This window comes from Eupeodes corollae, chromosome X, assembly GCF_945859685.1.
Source record: "Eupeodes corollae chromosome X, idEupCoro1.1, whole genome shotgun sequence".
NCBI classification, from domain to species: Eukaryota; Metazoa; Arthropoda; class Insecta; order Diptera; family Syrphidae; genus Eupeodes; species Eupeodes corollae.
The window spans coordinates 6,427,031-6,447,052 of NC_079150.1; the positions used below are offsets into that span (position 1 = coordinate 6,427,031).

The 20,022-nt window shown below is 31.1% G+C and overlaps 1 protein-coding gene across 2 annotated transcripts in view; it reads right to left on the reverse strand.

The window, feature by feature from the left end:
* LOC129953261 (transcriptional activator cubitus interruptus) overlaps positions 1 to 17,552 on the reverse strand; it is a 40,853-nt gene extending 23,301 nt beyond the window's left edge. The window contains exon 1 of one of the 2 annotated variants that reach the window (XM_056066261.1): positions 16,621 to 17,552. In XM_056066261.1, the coding sequence (XP_055922236.1) occupies positions 16,621 to 16,658 (38 nt within the window). In that variant the 5' untranslated portion in view covers positions 16,659 to 17,552. The remainder of the gene's footprint in view (positions 1 to 16,620) is intronic. The other variant, XM_056066260.1, reaches the window with a different exon arrangement.
* Positions 17,553 to 20,022: the final 2,470 nt, after the last annotated feature.

Sequence of the window (20,022 nt, forward strand, 5' to 3'; positions counted from 1 at the left end):
TATATAAATAAATTTAAATGAACATTTGTATTATTGTAATTGCTGCTAGATCTGAAAAGTTGAATAGACGTCTAAGAAATGTGTAAATAAATGTATTAAATGAAAAGTTTAAGTAAACTGATAGATTTCATTCATAATTAAATTCCCGTAGAAAGTTATTGTAATCGGTCCTATTTGTCGATTTGAAAATTTTGACATTTCTCTACGTTTGATCGTCCCTAGAATCGATATAAAAGATTTTTAGATAGATATCTGTGCGCCCGTGTGTACGTACGTTTGCGAAGTTTTTTTTGTCGTACCTATATGTATTCTCAAGAACCAGTTGAAATATAGACTACAAATAAATTTTGTTAAACTTCAGATAATGATGCAGAAAGGCGAACATTTAAGTTAACCCATTATATCTCACGAACCAATACTGCTAGCGACTGAATACAATTGTATATTATATATTCTAACTTGATCCCAAAAAATTTGTATTTTTGAAAAAAGAATCAAATTAATGTTTTTTTTATAAATCAAAAAACTAAAAAAAAAAAATAATTGTCACCTCGAATATTTAACGAATATGATTCCATCTCGAAAATAATTTGCTACAACGAAGAATAACGGTCTTGACATCTTGAGAATATCGAATTGACAGTTTTTTACAAAAAATAAAACCTAAAAAAAAAACATTACTAAGACTTTAAAATTTACTTTCGACTTAAATACAAACAAATTAATTAGGTGGCGCAAGAGTCCTTTGAGAACTATAGGGCCTAGTGACTTGCAACTCTCAACCACTCTTGTGTGCAAGTAATGTTGTCAGGAATGGAAGGGACCTACAGTTTTAAGCCGAATCCGAACGGCTAATTTGAGAAAGTACTTTTCATGCCAAGAATTACTCTTGGAGGATTTGTCCATTCCTCGCAAGAGGCAGTGCTCGCGGAAAAAGACTTTAGATAGCACGGGCAGTGATCGAACACAAGACCTCTGGCATGAATGAATAAATAACTTTTCGAAAATGAAAAATATTGGCTTTAAACTAATTTTATCTCATAGAAAATACTGTTTTTGATGTTCTGTAATTTTTTTTATAAAAATTCAACAGTTAGGTTTCTACAAAATATAGTATTTATTATGCTGCTAACATTGGTAAAAATTTGTTTTCCACAAAGAATCTCGTTAGCAAAAATAGGTTTTGAAATCAAACTATTGGTGTGGGTCGCATCCTAACGTCTTTTTAATTTATTTTTTAGGAACATTTTATCATGTTATCGTCTTTAGAAAAATTACATGAAACCTTTTAATTTTCTTAACTTCTCATAGGAAGACATTATAAGTTCAGATTTGTAAAATTGAAAATTTCGAAACTTGTCGACTTTGTAGGTCTAAAATATTTATAGAGATGTTTGTGTTTACTTAGGTTTGTATATGTTCGTACGTTCGCTAAGCTTTTTTGTCGTCCATATCGTAACAGCCAGAAGAGATATCAATTTCAAGTAAATCTTGTTATATAGATAATAAAGTACAATTAAGCAGAAAGGACTTTCAAGAAATTGAGTGGGTGGTGTATTTAGTATAGCAAAAAAAGGTGACAATTTTGGTTGACCCCAAATATCTGACGCATCAATAAATCTATCGACCCAATTTGAAGAAAAAAATCAATTAATTCATCAATCAAAAAAACTGAAAAAGAAATATTTTGTTACCCGAATATTTTTCAACTAAGAAATGAGCCAGTTAATGAAAAAGTCGAATTGACTTTTTTTTCAAAAATAAAAACCTTAAAAAAATTATTGATTGATTTTCAGAAAAAATAATTTTGCTTTTCAAATTACTTTATATAATATGTATATTGTTACCAATATTATGTAATGAGTTTAAACAAAATCTAATTGACAGTTTTTTTATAAATATAAAAACCTTTAAAATATACTACTAGAATTTAGTAAAAAAAAATATCTCGAATGTGCCGGGGAAAAATTAGTGTAAGTACAGTAATTTCAGCAATTGCACCTCGTTTCATTGATTTTCCCGCTTAACTGACCGAAACAAGCCAAAATCAATAAATTATTTAATAATTGAAGTAAGTTTTTGGAACTTATAAGTACTGAAATTGGCTATACTGCTCACTTAACAACAACAAATTAAGAAATGACAGCTAACTGTTATTTGTGTTCTGTTGCGACGTCACATCTCACAATGGTCAATACAGATGAACTGGGTGGACATAGTTTAAAAAAAAAAAAATACCAAACAAAGGTCTCAGTTTATAGAGCGTCAATGTGATCGTCCTGTGCCTTTCGTTTAAGTTTAATGCTTTTATTTAGCTTGATACGTAAGCTAAAAGACTAAAATATTTTTTGCTTTTTATTGCGAAGCACGAAGTTATTACGTTTTTTTCAGAATGCATGCAGCCTCAAATTGATTTTGATTTGAAAATTTGATTAATTCAGCTAATTCATCTGAATTAAATTTATTAAACCAAACTATTATCATCTTGTGGAGGCACTGGCATTTATGTTAGATTAGCATTCTTATCAACTGATGCGAAAAGAACCAAATGAATGAAACGCTTCAATTAACCCCCTTTACTATTGCGTCTTGGAAACAAAAAAGGAATGCTACCCTTTATCAATTATCATAACTGAAAGTTCATGGAAAGTGGAACTCCAGTCATTATTAGATCATACGATTCAACGCCTATTTGTTATCTTAGATACTGATGTTTTAATATATGAAGTTGTGACCTTTAAATAATTTTTAAACGGGGCTTTGATGGCAGCTCTGGTCAAGGACTCTACAAACAAAAGTTTGGAGATGAGAATACCTCTGACTTATTTGTTGCGACATTAGTACCTGTTGCTGATGATATAACTTTATGGAAAGTGATGAATACACTTGCGACTGCGACTCAGGTGGCACACGAAGGTTGGTGAAGACCTAACCAAATTGCGAAACTGGAGACAGCTAGCTAGGGACCGAGCAGTGGTTTTGCCAGAGTTGAAGAATACCTCTTCAGAACAATAGGGGGATACCAGTTGGCTTTCTCATATTGCCAAACGGTTCTCTTTGGAGTTTTTTCTTTAACTGGCTTTTTTCGACATGAGAATTTCACAGATACGTTAGGGTCAAAGGTAAGAAATAGGGTGTTGGCGGACTGACCTGCAACTTCAGAAATCCGAGTTGGCTGAGTTAGTCGGTTTAACTCAGCAAAGACTTCAACATGCCTTCCTTCGGGTGTTGCCCGGCCATAAAAGCGAAGCCAGGAAGAATTGCGTACATTGAAATCGGAATATAAACTCTAGGTCCCTTCTTTTCCTGTAATTACACGCACACAGGAATGGTTGAGAGTTCTAAGTCACTAGATCCTGGTTCTCTACGGACTGTTGCGCCATCTAATTTGTTTTTATTTATTTTTTATATTTTATTGAGATTACAATTTATTTTAAAAGAATTAAAAGACCTTTATTTAGTAAAACGCAATTAGTTCTTCGGATAGATACATACGGTTTCAAAAGTGTTCACAATTCAGAAAATTGTGTAGGTCCAGCAAAAAAGTCTTTTTATAACATTTTAAAAATTTAGTAAATCTATCGATGGTATCGAAATATTCATCAAAATATAAAAAACGAAAAATTGTTAGCATACAAAGTTATCGATTTATAAATAATATAATAATTTCAAATATGAAAATATTAACAGAATTAAGGAAAATATTCGTAAGCTTACGTATCGTCAGATTAATTTATTAATCAATCATATTCATGAAAAGAATGAACATTTTTAAAATTTCGAAAAAAAATTCTTAGTTAAGTTAGAAAAAAGCGCAAATTATAAAAAATATTGTAAGGGGCCATTTGGTCAGTTACAAGTGATCTACTTTTAGTTTGGTTTGACTTTTCAACATAAATAGCCTGATGCCAGAACAGTGCTCTCAAATTTTGAAAATGTTTGTTCCTTTTTTTCATATGTAAATTTTGTAGTACGCAATTAATGTGCTGGGGTTTCAACAAGAAGGCGCAAAATAACAAACAGCTGGTGGCATAATTGAGGAAACCAATTCTTTTCACGTTGAACCCGTGAATTGCCATCCAAGATCGTGTGATCTTGGTGAGATATGTGAAGACGCAAAAACGATTGACCAATTAGAGGTCAACATTTGATGGCGACAAATGTTGGAAAAAGTCATACAAAATTGGACTTCCACATTAGACTTTGTGCGAGCCAGCCGTGGCGTTCATATGCCAGGAGTTCTATTTAAATTATAATGATAGAAGATTATCTTTCGAATAAAGTACTTTTTATGACAATTAAAACAAATTATATCTTTTTACTTCATTATCTCTAAATAAATACCCTTTACAAGTATACGAGACTAAAATTATGACTCCCAAAAAACCTGAAAAGGTATAAAATAATCCACCAAAATTTGAACGTAGTAACCCTCAGAAATTGGATACTTTTTATTGCAAAATTATTATTAAAACGTGTAAACATTGAGATATGACTGGGGACATGCTGCCCTCTTTTATTTTACTTATAATATTTATAAATCATGTTTACAAAAGTATTGTTTGAATATTTTAAAGGGCAAAATAATATGCCTGTATCAATGATAACTCTGAAAGATATATCTAGGCACTTCCATTTCAAGCCAAAAAATTGTTGTTAGGTACATTTTTTTTTATATGGCTTTTAGTTCAAATGTCTTGAAATCTTCAAATCATAATTTTAAAATATTTATCAGTACACTATGAATTTAGTCGAAGCTTTCGTTTCAGAGGCATGAGCATCTCCTTTTAACTGGAAGAAGCAAAACCTGACATTCAGTAGATTCTGTGAAACTAAAATGCTCGATGCCTCTTTCACTATAGTGATGATTATGCTACAAAATTCAAACAAAGATGGTAGTGAATAAAGGAGAAGTTGTATTTAATCAGGGGAGAGAATACACGATGAATTTGTTACAAAGAAATACTGGCTTTTAAATTGGGCAGGTAGGTAGGTAGGAAGGTAGGATATGATGGCTTATGCTATGAGTAAAAAAATCGGGATTTAAGCATAAGGAAAAAGATATATGTACATGCTGGACAAAAAAAAAGAACTAAGAAATGAAATCCAAGAAGATATCATAATTTCTTAGAAATTGGTCATCATGACGCGTTTATTATCTAGAGGAGGGTTAATATCTTTGTCTGGCGATAATAGTGTAGGTATTTCTTTTATTCTTTTTTTATCAGGCACTGAATCACAATACATCAGTTCATATTGACCGTGGAATCTCAAGAATTCCTCTTGGCATGCCACTATGATAAATTATAAGAATTAATATATTATGAGGAAGATTATAATTATGTTGTTAAAAAACAGCTAGGTATATACATCTCTTTTAAACAACTGAGTTTTTGAAATGGAATATGAGAAGTAAATGAAATATACGGGAAGAGCATTAGCACTAGATGAAGGCAAATCCAGGCGTTAAGTCAGGATTTTAGAATGAAATCGGCTTTTTGCACAGCACTTTAAAATCTTTTAAAAAGGTAATCTAAGACATTCTTTAATGTTAACCTCATACATATGAATTTTTTTCAGAGGCTACCTACTAGTTTAAGATAATAGCAATATTATTTTGAAATACTATAAAATGTTTATTCATAACTGGAATTTATGCATTACAATCCAAGGAACTAAAATTAAGCAGGCGAATTTCACACCTCGCATTGGACTATATCAGTAATATTTTAAGAGTAACGTAAATTCGTATTAAAACAAAAACAAAATAGGCACTTTTAACACATATCCATATACAGAAGCTCAAATGAACTATCATTTCTAGCACAAAGTAATTAAGTGTATTCATTCCTTAAAATATTGTTTCCGTAACATCGTTAAACTCTTTTTAAGTTTGTGTAAAAAGCAATAATTCAAATTCAATCAGTGAAAAGTGAAATCTTTCAGCTTTGTTTTTTTTTTGCGTCAAAAACAATTTTGTGCAACGAAGCATAATGTTTTTGACATCTGATAAATTTTTGAGAAAAATCGAATTGACAATTTTCTTACAAAAAATTAAAAACCTAAAAAAATTTAACAAAAGTTGGTAAAAATTGATTTTCGACTCAAATATCTTTTTTTAAAAATTTAAAATATTTGCTTCAAACTAATTTTATATTATAAGAAATATTGTTTTCAACATTCGATAAAATTTTGAAAAAAATCGATTTGATAGATTTGGTACAAATTTACTTTCGTTTCAAATAGCTTTTCAAAAATTCAAAATATTGTCTTCAAAATTATTTTATTTCACAGAAAATATTGTCCAACAGTCCGTTTTAAAAAAAAAAAAAATAATACGCAAATTTGGTAAAAATTGATACGAGTACATATAGACAAACTTTTAAACAAGACAAATCGACAGACGGGATGGAAAGTAATCAGTGTGGGTCGCATCCCAGCCTCTTTTTTATTTTCTCTTAACAACAACAAGTACTATTTGTTATTTTACTCTTTTCAATGCGGATAACAGTTTTCTGGTAATTTATGTTTAATATAGAACGCAAAAATTTGGCACGTGAACAAATCTTAAACAAATACATCGCAAAAATTGTTACACTGAGATTTGTTTTTACCTTTTTAAGGAGTTTCACTTGAGCAAAACACAACATTACATGTAGGTGGTCATATATAACAGATAGATACCTTCTTTCTTTAAACGTTAAGTCTTCTAGCCACAAATTAACTTTGTATTGTTTAATTATTGTAATTCGCTAGGACGAATGCGAAGATCTAGATTGAATGTTTTAAATGTTAAAACAATTTTTTTAGAATTTAATATGTTTATTCGAAATTGCTCATTCGACGTTTTTTTTTTTCTAGATTGTTGGTCTTCCAGAAGATGGTTTTCGAGATTTGTTGTCGTATTGTCGTGTACACTCCGATAACACAATGGTTACGCTCTTATCGGAGTGGAGGCCAATCCACGGGTCCGTAAGTTGAAACTATGCGGTTATTAAACATTTCCTCCAATAAACTCATTGTTCGTTTAAAAGGAATTAACTAATATGAAAGAAAAAAAGATAAATCACGTTTTAAGAAAAACTGCTATCATAAAATACTTTGTTGTTATATAGATTCCATGTTTTTTAACTAAAAACTAATCCGTGCAGACATTTTTAGTTGATGACGGAGAGCGCTGAACGGTAAGTAAAAAACTGACCATAATATTATATCAATAATGTTCATCATTCATACAAATGTCAGCTTTAAAAATATATCCTTTAGAAGGATAAGTATTAAAAATCATTAAAAACTCAAATAAATAAAAAACTTTATTTTATGGAAAACCATCATACCAACTAAACATTGGTGGTTTTGAGGCTTGTCGCAATAGAATGATTTATTCATAAGCTTTCTTTTGATACATTTCTCTATTCTGGTGGTTTTATGTCCAACTTCTACACATTTTTGCACATGGTCCTTTAAAAAGTCTTCACAAACTATGACATTTAATATTTGTTAGTGTGAAACCATATTTTCCAAAATAAATAAGTAAAACTTAAGCTATTTTTGGAAAATATTTAATTTCCATGAATGTATAATAAACTATCAAGAATGGTTTTTGCATACTGAAAATGATATTTTAAATGATAGCAACATTTTGAAAGTTTTATTAAATGGTGAAAAATCCTATACAAAAATGAATGATTAAAATATTGAAGACCCTGTATCTACGGTCACCGACCTTATATTTGAGGCTAAAAACATGATGTTGAACGAAGCACATGAAGTTTGATTACAATGTCGGCACAGAGATTATAAAGAATATGTTTGAATGTTTGAACAAATCTATTTTCAGGTTTATGATCTTTCGTACTCGATCTCTAAATTCACAATCAAAATTACCCATAAGAAAAGTTAAACGAAATGTTCAAACTCATGAGATGCTGTTGGCTGATATACCCATGATCGAAAATTGCTCGTAAGCAGATAGGACTTTTTGCGATCACTTGCAATAAATCTAGTTTATTGGAAATAACATAGGTTCTCGAAAATATCTTGAACGATATGATGAGTGTCGAATTAGGTAGACTTTAAAAATATTCAAATATACCAGTATCTATGCATTGTTTTTAACGTTAGTTGGATAAAAACTGAAATTGACAAGAATAATGAATATAAGGTAACTGTTGACGTTAATATTATGCTTTTCTTTGTTTATAACCTTCAAAATGTTTTTGACAAAAATTCAATTCATGTTTCCTTTAAAAACATTTTTGGAGGTATTCAACAAGGACCTCAAGCAAGACAATAGATAAGATAATATCTACAAAAAGTATTATATTGACATACAAAAATCTCTACTACCAATGTATCAAAATAGTTTGACTCCACCATCCGCATCGTCTCCAACAATATCAACCACTACTTATTATCTAGTATCTAGATAATACTGATCGTCAACATTTTGCTAATGTTCGCTGTTACTCAAAACCATACATCTTATTCGTAATCAGTAATGCTAGTGAGCATATTTGTTTTTCCAGCTCTAATTGTTCAAACTCTCAATTTTCACTAACTAAAATTTAATCATCCATAGAATTTTTCGCTGGAGTTGAAATATTGGAAGCAATCTTAGATGATGCTACTATCCAATTATATAAAAATGATTTCAGATGAATTCTTCAATAAAAATTTTGAAGTTTAGTCAGTTTTAATGGAAATAACGTGCCATCTATAACTAAAGCTATTCAAGCTTCATTACCTTTCACATCGTTGTCTATGATTATAGGTGCATTTAACTTGTCCTCTCCGATATTCATGACACAGGCATGGCTGATTTTAAACGTTGTCAAACACGATAAAAGCCGAATTTTTTCTCATCTGTATTAAATCCTCATAAACATACAGTAAAGGCACAGTGTGTCTTTTGAAATATTTGTGTTTATAAACACAATTGCTCTAAATATTTTTTTTTCTGACGAAAAAAGGTTAAAAAACTGGAAGACTACAATCAATAATGAGAAAAACACAAATTTGGTTAAAACAAAAAAAACAGGGAATCGACTGCTAAAAGTCTGGCACGCTGCTCGTAAAAAAGAATATCCAATTCACGTTTGACTTCTTGGAGTATAAGAGATGTGGGTGCATAAAATAACCTATTTTTAAGGCTTTAAGAATTTACTAGTTAGCATTTGGCTACATATTTAACTATTCACTAAGATAGTAAAAAACCTTTAAACCTTTTTCCTTTCGTCTTGCTAACTAGTAATTTGGTAATTGCCTTTCATTATAAAACGACCACCTAAGCATGTATAAGAAGTGACAGTTCATGAAAATAAACAAAGCAATTACGCTTAAACGGGCCTATTAACTGGAATCCCAACTTTTGACTGGACCATTCTTTCCACTACTCTTATGAGAATAATTTTAAAGATATCATATGGATATAGCAAATTGCTAAAATCTAAAGTAGACCTTCCGTGGTTTTAACTTTAGCAAAATGCTAGGAGATAGTATTACGTTGAAATTGTTTAATATTAGCTAAATCACCGTTTTAGCTTAGTAAATTGCTTAAAATAGATTTAACAATATACTAAATCATTTAAAATTTTGCGCCATGTTTTTTAAAAGAAACGACATTATTGGCTACATCAATAACCAATAATTTACTGCTAGATTTTGTTTCCCGTAAGAATGACGCTCGGTGCCACAGCGTCAACGCAGTGTCAAAGCAGGTGTGTGCACACCACTCATTTTATTTGTGAGTATTTTAAGATCCAAATGCGGTGCCGCACAGCGTCCCAGCGAGTTAAAACGACGCAAGTGTGCACCAGGACTTAAGATATTGGATTCATATCACGCTGTTTCGGGAGGTTGACTTGTGTTGTCAGGGTAAGAGTTTAAGTCCGGCTCTGAATTATATCATTAATGCAACGAATCCCTTTAAATACATACAAAGTTAGACATAAAGAAAAGAAACTACTCAAAAACAAAAAAAAATCGAGACGCGAGACGCGACGCGATACCAGTTTATAATATGTTTGGCGGAATTAAGCCATTAAATTCTTGTTCCTGCTCTTTGTTTTGCTTCAATCTGTTTTCTTAGGCTACCGGTTTTTTTTTATTTTGTTTCGATCGTCTGTCTTATAAGGTATACGTTATATGTATGTGGATGTCTTACATTTTACATACCTACATATGGTCTTTTTTTATATTCAAATTAAATGCACGTTTTTCCAACGCTGAAATATACATACACAGGCACATGCATAAATCAATTGAAGTGAGTCGGGTCGTGGGCTTAGGTTGGTGTAGGGTATAGTGTATACGTTAGCAGTATAGCAGACTCAGTTAACTCTTAACTATTACCTACTACTACTCTGATGCAATGATACTTGGATTGTATAGTGATGTTCAATGTGAAGAAAAGGAAAGAATTTATTAATTTTGGACTTCAGATTCAGTTCAGTAACGTAATAATTATAATGCTTTTGCGTTTATGGTTGTTGTATTGTGTGTGTGATTTTTATTTTGAAAATAAAGTTGTTGTCGCTATTTATAAATTTGAGTTCTGTGTTGAAAAATAATGTATAGATGGGTCGCACGTAATTGCTCATAGTATAAATGTTTTACAGTTTAAATGCAAAGTATGTTACCAACTCGCTAGCAAATGCATATTTTTGAATAGGTACCTAGGTATTCTGACTTTTGACAAACTTCTTAACTGGGCAGGGAAGTATGTAAAATAATATTAGATAAAAACTATGACTAAATAATTGGGTATTCCCACTGATTATCTTTGCCATAGATTTTTTCCGCAGCACATGCAACAACAACCTTTGTCCCCAAAGTGAAACAATAGGTATAACGATGCAAGAATTATGTTATGCTGAATTCAAATCTTGTCGTATAAATTTTCCATCACATCAGGTGTCTAAACATGTCCCTTTAAATTAAAATGAAGTCAAAACGATGTTTTTATTGCTAAAGTGAAACACAACATACCCAATTGTAAATGTGAAGTAACAGATAAAGTCCTAATTATTTAACTATTGCTCTTAGTTTCTGTGAATTATTATTACTTATGGGTACCTATGACTCTATATGAAATGTTGATACGTAAGCCATGAATATAGTTTTCGCGGGTTTAAAGAAATAAGCTTATGATTTAATTTTTTACGCGGGTTTCATTTTTATTTTTATTTTCGGTTCATGTATTTACATCAAAATTGATTTAATAGGTGCGTATTGTTTTTTAATAAAAATAATATTCAACTTAATAATACCTATTAGCTAAAAAAGCTGACCAAAAAAATGTGGAACTTACTTTGAATTTTGTTTTAGCCAGTGACGTTTCCGGCATTACTCAAAATTATTAGGAAATAGTACATAAATTGCATAAAAACGAGAAACGAATTTTAGAAGACCCAACAATGCAATTTGTAGTCATGTTTGGTTATAAAGTAAAATAGCTGTTTAAGATATTTCTTGGTTTTCCGGAATTACATTTTCCATTTCATTTTATGCCCTACCAAATTTCTATTTTATTAAAATTGAGTATCGTCAATCTTAACATTAAAGTTGATTCAAAACTTAATCAAAGTCTACATTAACAAATAATTATGATTCGTAGGTATCGTACACCAATGCTAAGCAAAACTAATAAATTTGAGCTCAAATTTTTAATGGACCAATACAGCAATTAGTAGTAGTAGTAGTACCCGCGGCGTGATGGCTAGTGTGTTGGACTTAAAATAAAGTATTATTGTTTAGCTTAGAGTGTCGGCACCAGTAAGTTAGATGTAAGTTATGGTTAATTAGGCAAGTTTTATGAATTTTTGTCTAGCTTTTATAGAGTCTTAAAAACTAATGAATACAAATGAGTTTAAAAAAAAAGTGTGTTGGACTGTCATGCCAAAGGTCTTGGTCGATCCCGTGCCACCTAAAGTTTTTATACGGGCACTGCTTCTTGCGAGGAATTGACAAATTCTCCAAGAGTGCTTTTTCAAACAAGCTGTTCGAATTCGGTTTAAAACTGCAGGTCACCTCAATCTCTGACAACAGTACTCACACAGGAATGGTTGAGAGAACGGATTGTTGCACCACCTATTTTTTTTTAATGTAGCAATTAAATTAGAATTATTCTATTTAATGTATGTTTGACATTTTGCGATTTTTTAATTCAAACTTGACAATATGATTAAGAAATTCTAAGACGATTTGGATTCAGGCATCGTAATATTTGGATCGCATACGCGGAAAGAAGTGTAGGGCATTAATGACAATTCTAGTATGGCCTGGAGACCCATACTAAAAAAGTATCTGTGATATTGATACGTTGTCTTGCAACAACTCCTATTGATACGTTGTCTTGCAACAACTCCTATAAGTATGGGATTATGTGCTATACTGTATGGTACCACAATCTTTGCTTGTAAAACATGGGCGCATAGTACCTTTGACGAGACAGCATGGCCTTCAGCCCCATACTGTACCGGAGATGTCTTAATGCAATCGTTTTTCCCAGTATTGCCTTCACATCGTTGTAACGTGGTAATATTCTTAATGTATTTCTTTCCGTGTATGAAGAAAGTAACCCTACCGAGGAAGAAGCGATGAATAAATGTTCAAATTTATAAATAAAATCACATTTCATTTAATTTTTATAATGCATTTTCTGGTAAGTTGACAAAGACAAATACATGGAAAAATATATAAGGCAAAGGTACACAATATGTGTATGTTAGTAAGAGCAGGTATAGAGACCATTGAATAAATGTCGGCCTTGGCAGGACATTTTTGTATCTGCCAAGCAAGGGATCGGTTTCAACGAAGGCAGGTCAAAATTGTTTGTAAATGTACCTGTTTTCGGATATTGTTTTCAAAGATATTGAAATGTTCCTTCTTGGAAAAATGAAACGTCAAAAAAAAACTATTGAAAGGGAGAAATACGAAAGGTCCAGAAATATCCACATTGCAAACACATCTCGTTTGTATTGGGAACATGTACATACTTTTTTTTTTCAATCTGCACCCACATTTTATGATATTTAAATTTGAAAAAAAAAAATGCTTTAAAATGAGTTCAATAAGACGATACCTGCGTAGTAGTGTAGGTAAATGTTCATTTTCAATTGTAAAAGAATTTCTTCGAATTGATAAATAAACATACCCAGGCATGAGGAACCAATTCGAAAAATAGTTTTAGGGAAGAAAAAAGGACATAGAATAGGAGATAAGAGATGTAACATTTTAATAGATCATATGGAGTTCTAACTCCATTTTTTCTATCATTATTTTATGATACACCATATTCTGAAGAGACAGAAATCTCAAGTAAAACACTTTACAGATTTCCATCTAGTATGTTTAAAATGATTTCACTCGAATCTTAATATTGATAAAAATGTTACCGATTGGAAGTTACTAACAACCAAATGGTTAAACGCTAACAAAATGATACAATTTCAACAGTTATATCGAATGATTGAATAGATCAAAAACATTTGGGTTTTTCCAAGAGTTTAAAAACATCTTCTTTAATTCACATGTATGTATGTATTATGTTCTAATAAATCTATTCTTATTCTTCTATTTCATAATAAGCTTTCAATGTGGTTGGGAATGGGAGAGATAAATTTAAAAGCTTTAGTTTGAAAATATATTTAAAATTATTTTGTTTCCAACAACTAGTTTTGCCTTTGGTTACAGTTAGATAAAATAATACACCTTTTCAATTTGTAAAGGCTTTTGTCTTTGGCTTTTTTGTTTCTCTCTTTTATAACTTGGATCGAAATTATAGGCATTAGAGCAATTTGAGTGACATTTAACTGCTTTTAAACTAATCAAGGGTTTAATTGAATTTGGTGACAAATTCTACTGTTTTTTTTTGGGTCGCCTGTTGAAGTTGTAAGAAGATAAAAATATTCATAAAAACTTAATATTTTTCAAAAAACAGTACGGGTTTAAATTAAACTTTATAACTTGGGAAAAAACTGCACTAATTAGAAATTATATTAAGGCCTGTGTTCTATATGTAAGTATAAAAGGTTCTAAAGTTGTAAAACAAAGAACCAAAGAGCTAAAAGCACCCAAACAAATTGTTTAAATAGAAGAACTCGATAACTGACTGCTAATTATCAATGAAATCTGAAATTGTTAACAAAACGATAGCAATAAAGTTTCTATTTGATATACGATGCACACTTTTACTTTTCAATATCATATATTAATAAATTTAAAAAGCAAATTTATTCGTCGCGAAAAAAATTGTAGTTCATACCAACTGTCAAACTTCATTTGCGTTCCACATTATCCACTATCGCAACGAATAAAATAATCGCGCGTACTTAACCTACAAAATTATACTTGTTTTGGTTTCCGTGGTGAATGGTGTTCGGCTGTGGCTCATTCGCGACGAATTAAAAACTCTCATATGAAAGAAATGGTCGTGCTCATGTGAATAGTGCTTTACCCTTGAGCCCAGCTTCGGTCGTACGGTAAGGAAAAGAGATTTGTTCTTTTAGCCGTCCTACAAAAATTTTGAATGCCATTGCAATGTTCAAGAAGTTGTCACCAATGCATACCAATAACTCCTTCTCAATTACTCCCTTTTATCCTTAAAAAGCCTTTGAGTGTGTGCTACTTTTTTAATAAAAACCTGATGGATAGTTTAATACTGCAGTGTTAACAGTTCAAAATATATTGTCAAATGTGACTGCGATTACTTGTATTAATATACATTTTCATTTTCAAAAGCTAGTTCCACATAAAAGTTAGAATCAACATATTATACTAACCGTTAGTAAAAAGTACACCTCTACTTAGATCTTAAAGTAACTTTCTAATGTTGTTGCTAATAAAATCGTGAATGGGATAGGTATTCTTAAAACCAATTTCTAATGCTTCCATTATTCCTTATTTTCTATTTTAAGATCTTTTCTTTATAGATACGACTCTATCTTTCCATTTGAATTAATATACCTACATACACATTTATTAAAAATAATAATAAAATATTTACAATTACTCTTAAATGTAATTGAAAATAAAAAAAATAGTATATCATACATTTTTCTAAATTAATCAAGAAAAGCTTTCCGCTAATCAATAAGGTATATTTGGAGCTTTTTAAATGAACACAAATTCTAACTAATAGTTGTTAATCTACGATTTATTTAAAAAAGGACCTTTACTTCAATAATTTTGTACCTCCAGTTGCCCAAATAGAAAGAAACAACACACTATTATTTACATAATAAAAACTCAATAATTTTGTACCTCCAGTTGCCCAAATAGAAAGAAACAACACACTATTATTTACATAAAAAAAACTCCCGTACAAGCTACAAATACATTATTTTGTATAGTATTGAAATATGACTAATTTCTTTTGAAATTTTATAAGGTAAGTTTTTACATAAAAATGTATAAATCGCCGAGTTCAGCTTTTAGTTAAATGAAAAAATATGAACAGCTGTTATTTTGACACAAGTATTTGATTATTTCATATATATAATATATTCTTGTGTTATAAAACTTCTTTTAGAAGAAGCAATATACAATCTTAAAAAAGCAGAACTATAAGAAATGTACTCTATTTAAAAAAAAGTGTAAAAACGTTTTGCCATCGAGACATTTTTTATTTATTTTGTTACAGAATATATTTTTTTATTTTCATTTTACGATTTTTTCCACTTAAATGCTCAACTATGCTATTACTAAAAATGGCAGTTTGCTAATTAAGGCCACTTTTGACTCTTCGTGAGATTGGTAGAAAAAACTTAACCTCTTGAGACAAATTATGGATTTGTAGAATCTAAACCAATTGAGTCGCACAAGAGCAACATTACTGTTGTAGCCTGTAGTGTTGACGAAGACGATGTTACTGTGTTTATGCAAAGAAGGTTACATTAAGACCTAACATATTACAATTAACAAAAGTTTTTTAATTCTTCTCATAAATTAATGTTTAACTTAATTTTTAACCTTTGATTAGATATATACGTAAAAATAATATCACTTTTTGACAAAGGACCTAGTTTTGCAAAACATAAACACTTTTTCAAAAGATGCTTAATCGTTCTAACTGGCCGGCTAAAACCTATTCGATAAATTATTACTTCAATGGACTTTAAAATAATGTCTCATTCTGAACCAAAGTAATCTTATAATCCTTTTTTAGGCCACATGAACAATCTTTATCAACAACTTCTGAACCTTGCAAACGTATCTAAGCCGTGTCCAAACGTTTCCCTCTGGATTAATTGGTATTATATTACAAAGCAATCGAGTTTCTTTCTTTAAAGCTCATTATTTCTGCATTTTAATTTTTTTGTTTTATCATTTGAGACTAAAAGATCGTTAATAAGGGCTTCGATAAATATTAATTTTAAGGGCTAGTTTGTTGAGAGTTGTCCCACTTTAATCCATGATTATTCCAATTCTTATATTAGCAAATGAGCTTTTAAGACAATTTCGATTGAATATTGGAGTGCATATCATAATCATACTTAACTGAATTTTGCGTTTAAATTATAAAATTTGACAATAAAACGTATCCAGGTCAAAGAATGTAAAGATGCCTGCATCTTAAAATAATTCAATTATCAATGTTAAATAAAAATCAGTACTCACGCTAGTGGAAAGTATGTTGGTAAGGCATATGCATCCATTTTTATTTAATGTATAAATAGCGTTTGGTGGAATATTATTATGTAAATCCTCCTAGATCAGATTACTTTTTCGTGTTTTAAATAACAATTTTAGCTTGATTATGTTTTTTGTAGGTAAAGGTATTATAAATCCAAAGTGATGGCCCGAAGGTGGGTTATTCTTAATGATCTCTTAATCACACCATACAAAATAAACTTGCATTTCGCGATTCTGCTTTGCCGACGGATTTATTATTTTTTGTGCATGCATCAATTTTCACAATATGTATTATTTTTAACGATAGTAAACCCCTATTTTGAACTTGAACTTAGATGCTGAAAATTTTTGGTTTGGAACATTTTATCTTGAGCACATTAAACTGAAGTGATTTTGTTTTTCTTTTTGTTATTTAACTCAAAATTACACTTAGCATTGGCAATGAAAACTATTAATTTGTAACTATTTCTGCATTATGGGTCGGAGGTTTCACTTAGAAATAATTTTTTAAAACTGATCACGGAAAAGATGTTGATAGACTATCTCATTTAATTTTTATTTAATACTTAAAATCAATAATTTTTTTATTTTAATTGGTGTTTTTTGTTTACAGACAATTTTTTTAGGCAATAAGAATTTTATAATTGTTCGGAGGGACGAATTGAGTATAAATTTATTATTATTGTTGACGTTGTACATAGAAATAAGTCGCCGCTGTCGTGTAAGCTGAGCAAAGCAACAGCAGGAAGACATGGAATGTTTGTAACAATCACAGACCACAGACACACAGAGATAAAATACAATATCTATTAACAGTTTCGACTTTGATACAATACTAACACATAATGTACCATCAGGGATACAACAGCAATCTCGCCATTTAGACGTCAGAGCAGCAGTTACTATTACTAGCGGTAGCGACGAACGATGGTCACTTCTAACACTCTCTTTCTCTGATTTCGGATGTGTTTGCCGTGGATCACCAATACTCTGAAACAAATGTGGCCCTCTCTCTTCAAACAAAAATCTGAGGCATATGTTTATTCTTGAAATTTGTGCACCGTAGTGTCACTACCATGTTGGCGACAACACCAACACCAACGTCAAACCAACACCACTAACGCACCTCCACAGCTAGCAGACCATCGACACCAACACATGATCGGTATTCACTTGTGAGATAAGTACCTGCCTCTCGGACTTGCAGATGTGTGGAACTGTAGAATTGAAATCTCAGACTGTGTACTGAGAGCTGAGAAGGCATAGATAGATCACAAATTGATGACACATCACATCACAGCGCGGATATGTATATCTGATAAATCTGCTTATGCTTAGTGTTATTATTTCTTTGTGTTCTGTGTGGGAGTGGTGACTCTGAAGTCTTAACTGATCGGTTGCAGTTGTAGTTCGTGGAGTTAGAGCTTTCTTGTTGTTGCCTTATAGTCCAAGGGATTTTTATTTAAAGCGACTACTATTGTCTTATTTTCAAAACATAAACGTCAATATGACATTTTAGTAGTGTGCGCCTATCTGTAGCTGTAGGAGCGTGTACAATGTAGATGTTTGTTCAGCATCACTTGTTATCTGGTCACATGGTGACACCCATTTTTACTTTTTTTCATTCTACCGAATTGATCGGTTAATGTCTTAAGTAATATAATATTCGAACTTCGCTAAACAAATATCTGGTTACTTAATTATTCCTATTCCTATACTTTTCTTTTGGTTTCGTCTTCCAAGGCGTTAATAGAAGCTACGCAGCGTTGGATTTGTTGGACCAACATGTTGTTGTGTTGTGTTTCTCATGAAACGAATCGGAGTCTGACAGTTTTTAATAGAGATAAAAAGGCGGATCTTAGTGTTACAGGAAGAATTTGTTCACATACGGGTCCGTTGACGAACAAATATCATTGAGCAGGTAGAAGGTATAAAAGGTTCGGTTAATTATTCCAATGTCCAAACAATAAACCAAATGTAATGTGTTTTATCCATATACCTTTTTTTTAAATAAACTGTTGGTTCCTCTTTAACCTACGTACCCACCTATAAAAGATTTCCATTACAATCTACTTTTTGACAAAACGACGCCAAAAGGCGAAAAGTAACTAAGAAGTAATACCTCAACTTATTTCGAAAACATGTGCCACAGACTTCTAAATATTGTTCCAGGCATAACGAAATCGTAAAATAATTTCCTTATACTCGTACCACACCAGAATTAAATGAAAATATAAAGCTTATGTCTAGCTACATAGATACTTTTATCAATGATATCATGATGACGATAATGATGATGATATATCATTAACTATTAATGATATAATCATCATCATCATCATCATCATCATCATCATCATCATCATCATCATCATCATCATCATCATCATCATCATCATCATCATCATCATCATCATCATCATCATCATCATCATCATCATCATCATCATCATCATCATCATCATCATCATCATCATCATCATCATCATCATCATCATCATCATCATCATCATCATCATCATCATCATCATCATCATCATCATCATCATCATCATCATCATCATCATCATCATCATCATCATCATCATCATCATCATCATCATCATCATCATCATCATCATCATCATCATCATCATCATCATCATCATCATCATCATCATCATCATCATCATCATCATCATCATCATCATCATCATCATCATCATCATCATCATCATCATCATCATCATCATCATCATCATCATCATCATCATCATCATCATCATCATCATCATCATCATCATCATCATCATCATCATCATCATCATCATCATCATCATCATCATCATCATCATCATCATCATCATCATCATCATCATCATCATCATCATCATCATCATCATCATCATCATCATCATCATCATCATCATCATCATCATCATCATCATCATCATCATCATCATCATCATCATCATCATCATCATCATCATCATCATCATCATCATCATCATCATCATCATCATCATCATCATCATCATCATCATCATCATCATCATCATCATCATCATCATCATCATCATCATCATCATCATCATCATCATCATCATCATCATCATCATCATCATCATCATCATCATCATCATCATCATCATCATCATCATCATCATCATCATCATCATCATCATCATCATCATCATCATCATCATCATCATCATCATCATCATCATCATCATCATCATCATCATCATCATCATCATCATCATCATCATCATCATCATCATCATCATCATCATCATCATCATCATCATCATCATCATCATCATCATCATCATCATCATCATCATCATCATCATCATCATCATCATCATCATCATCATCATCATCATCATCATCATCATCATCATCATC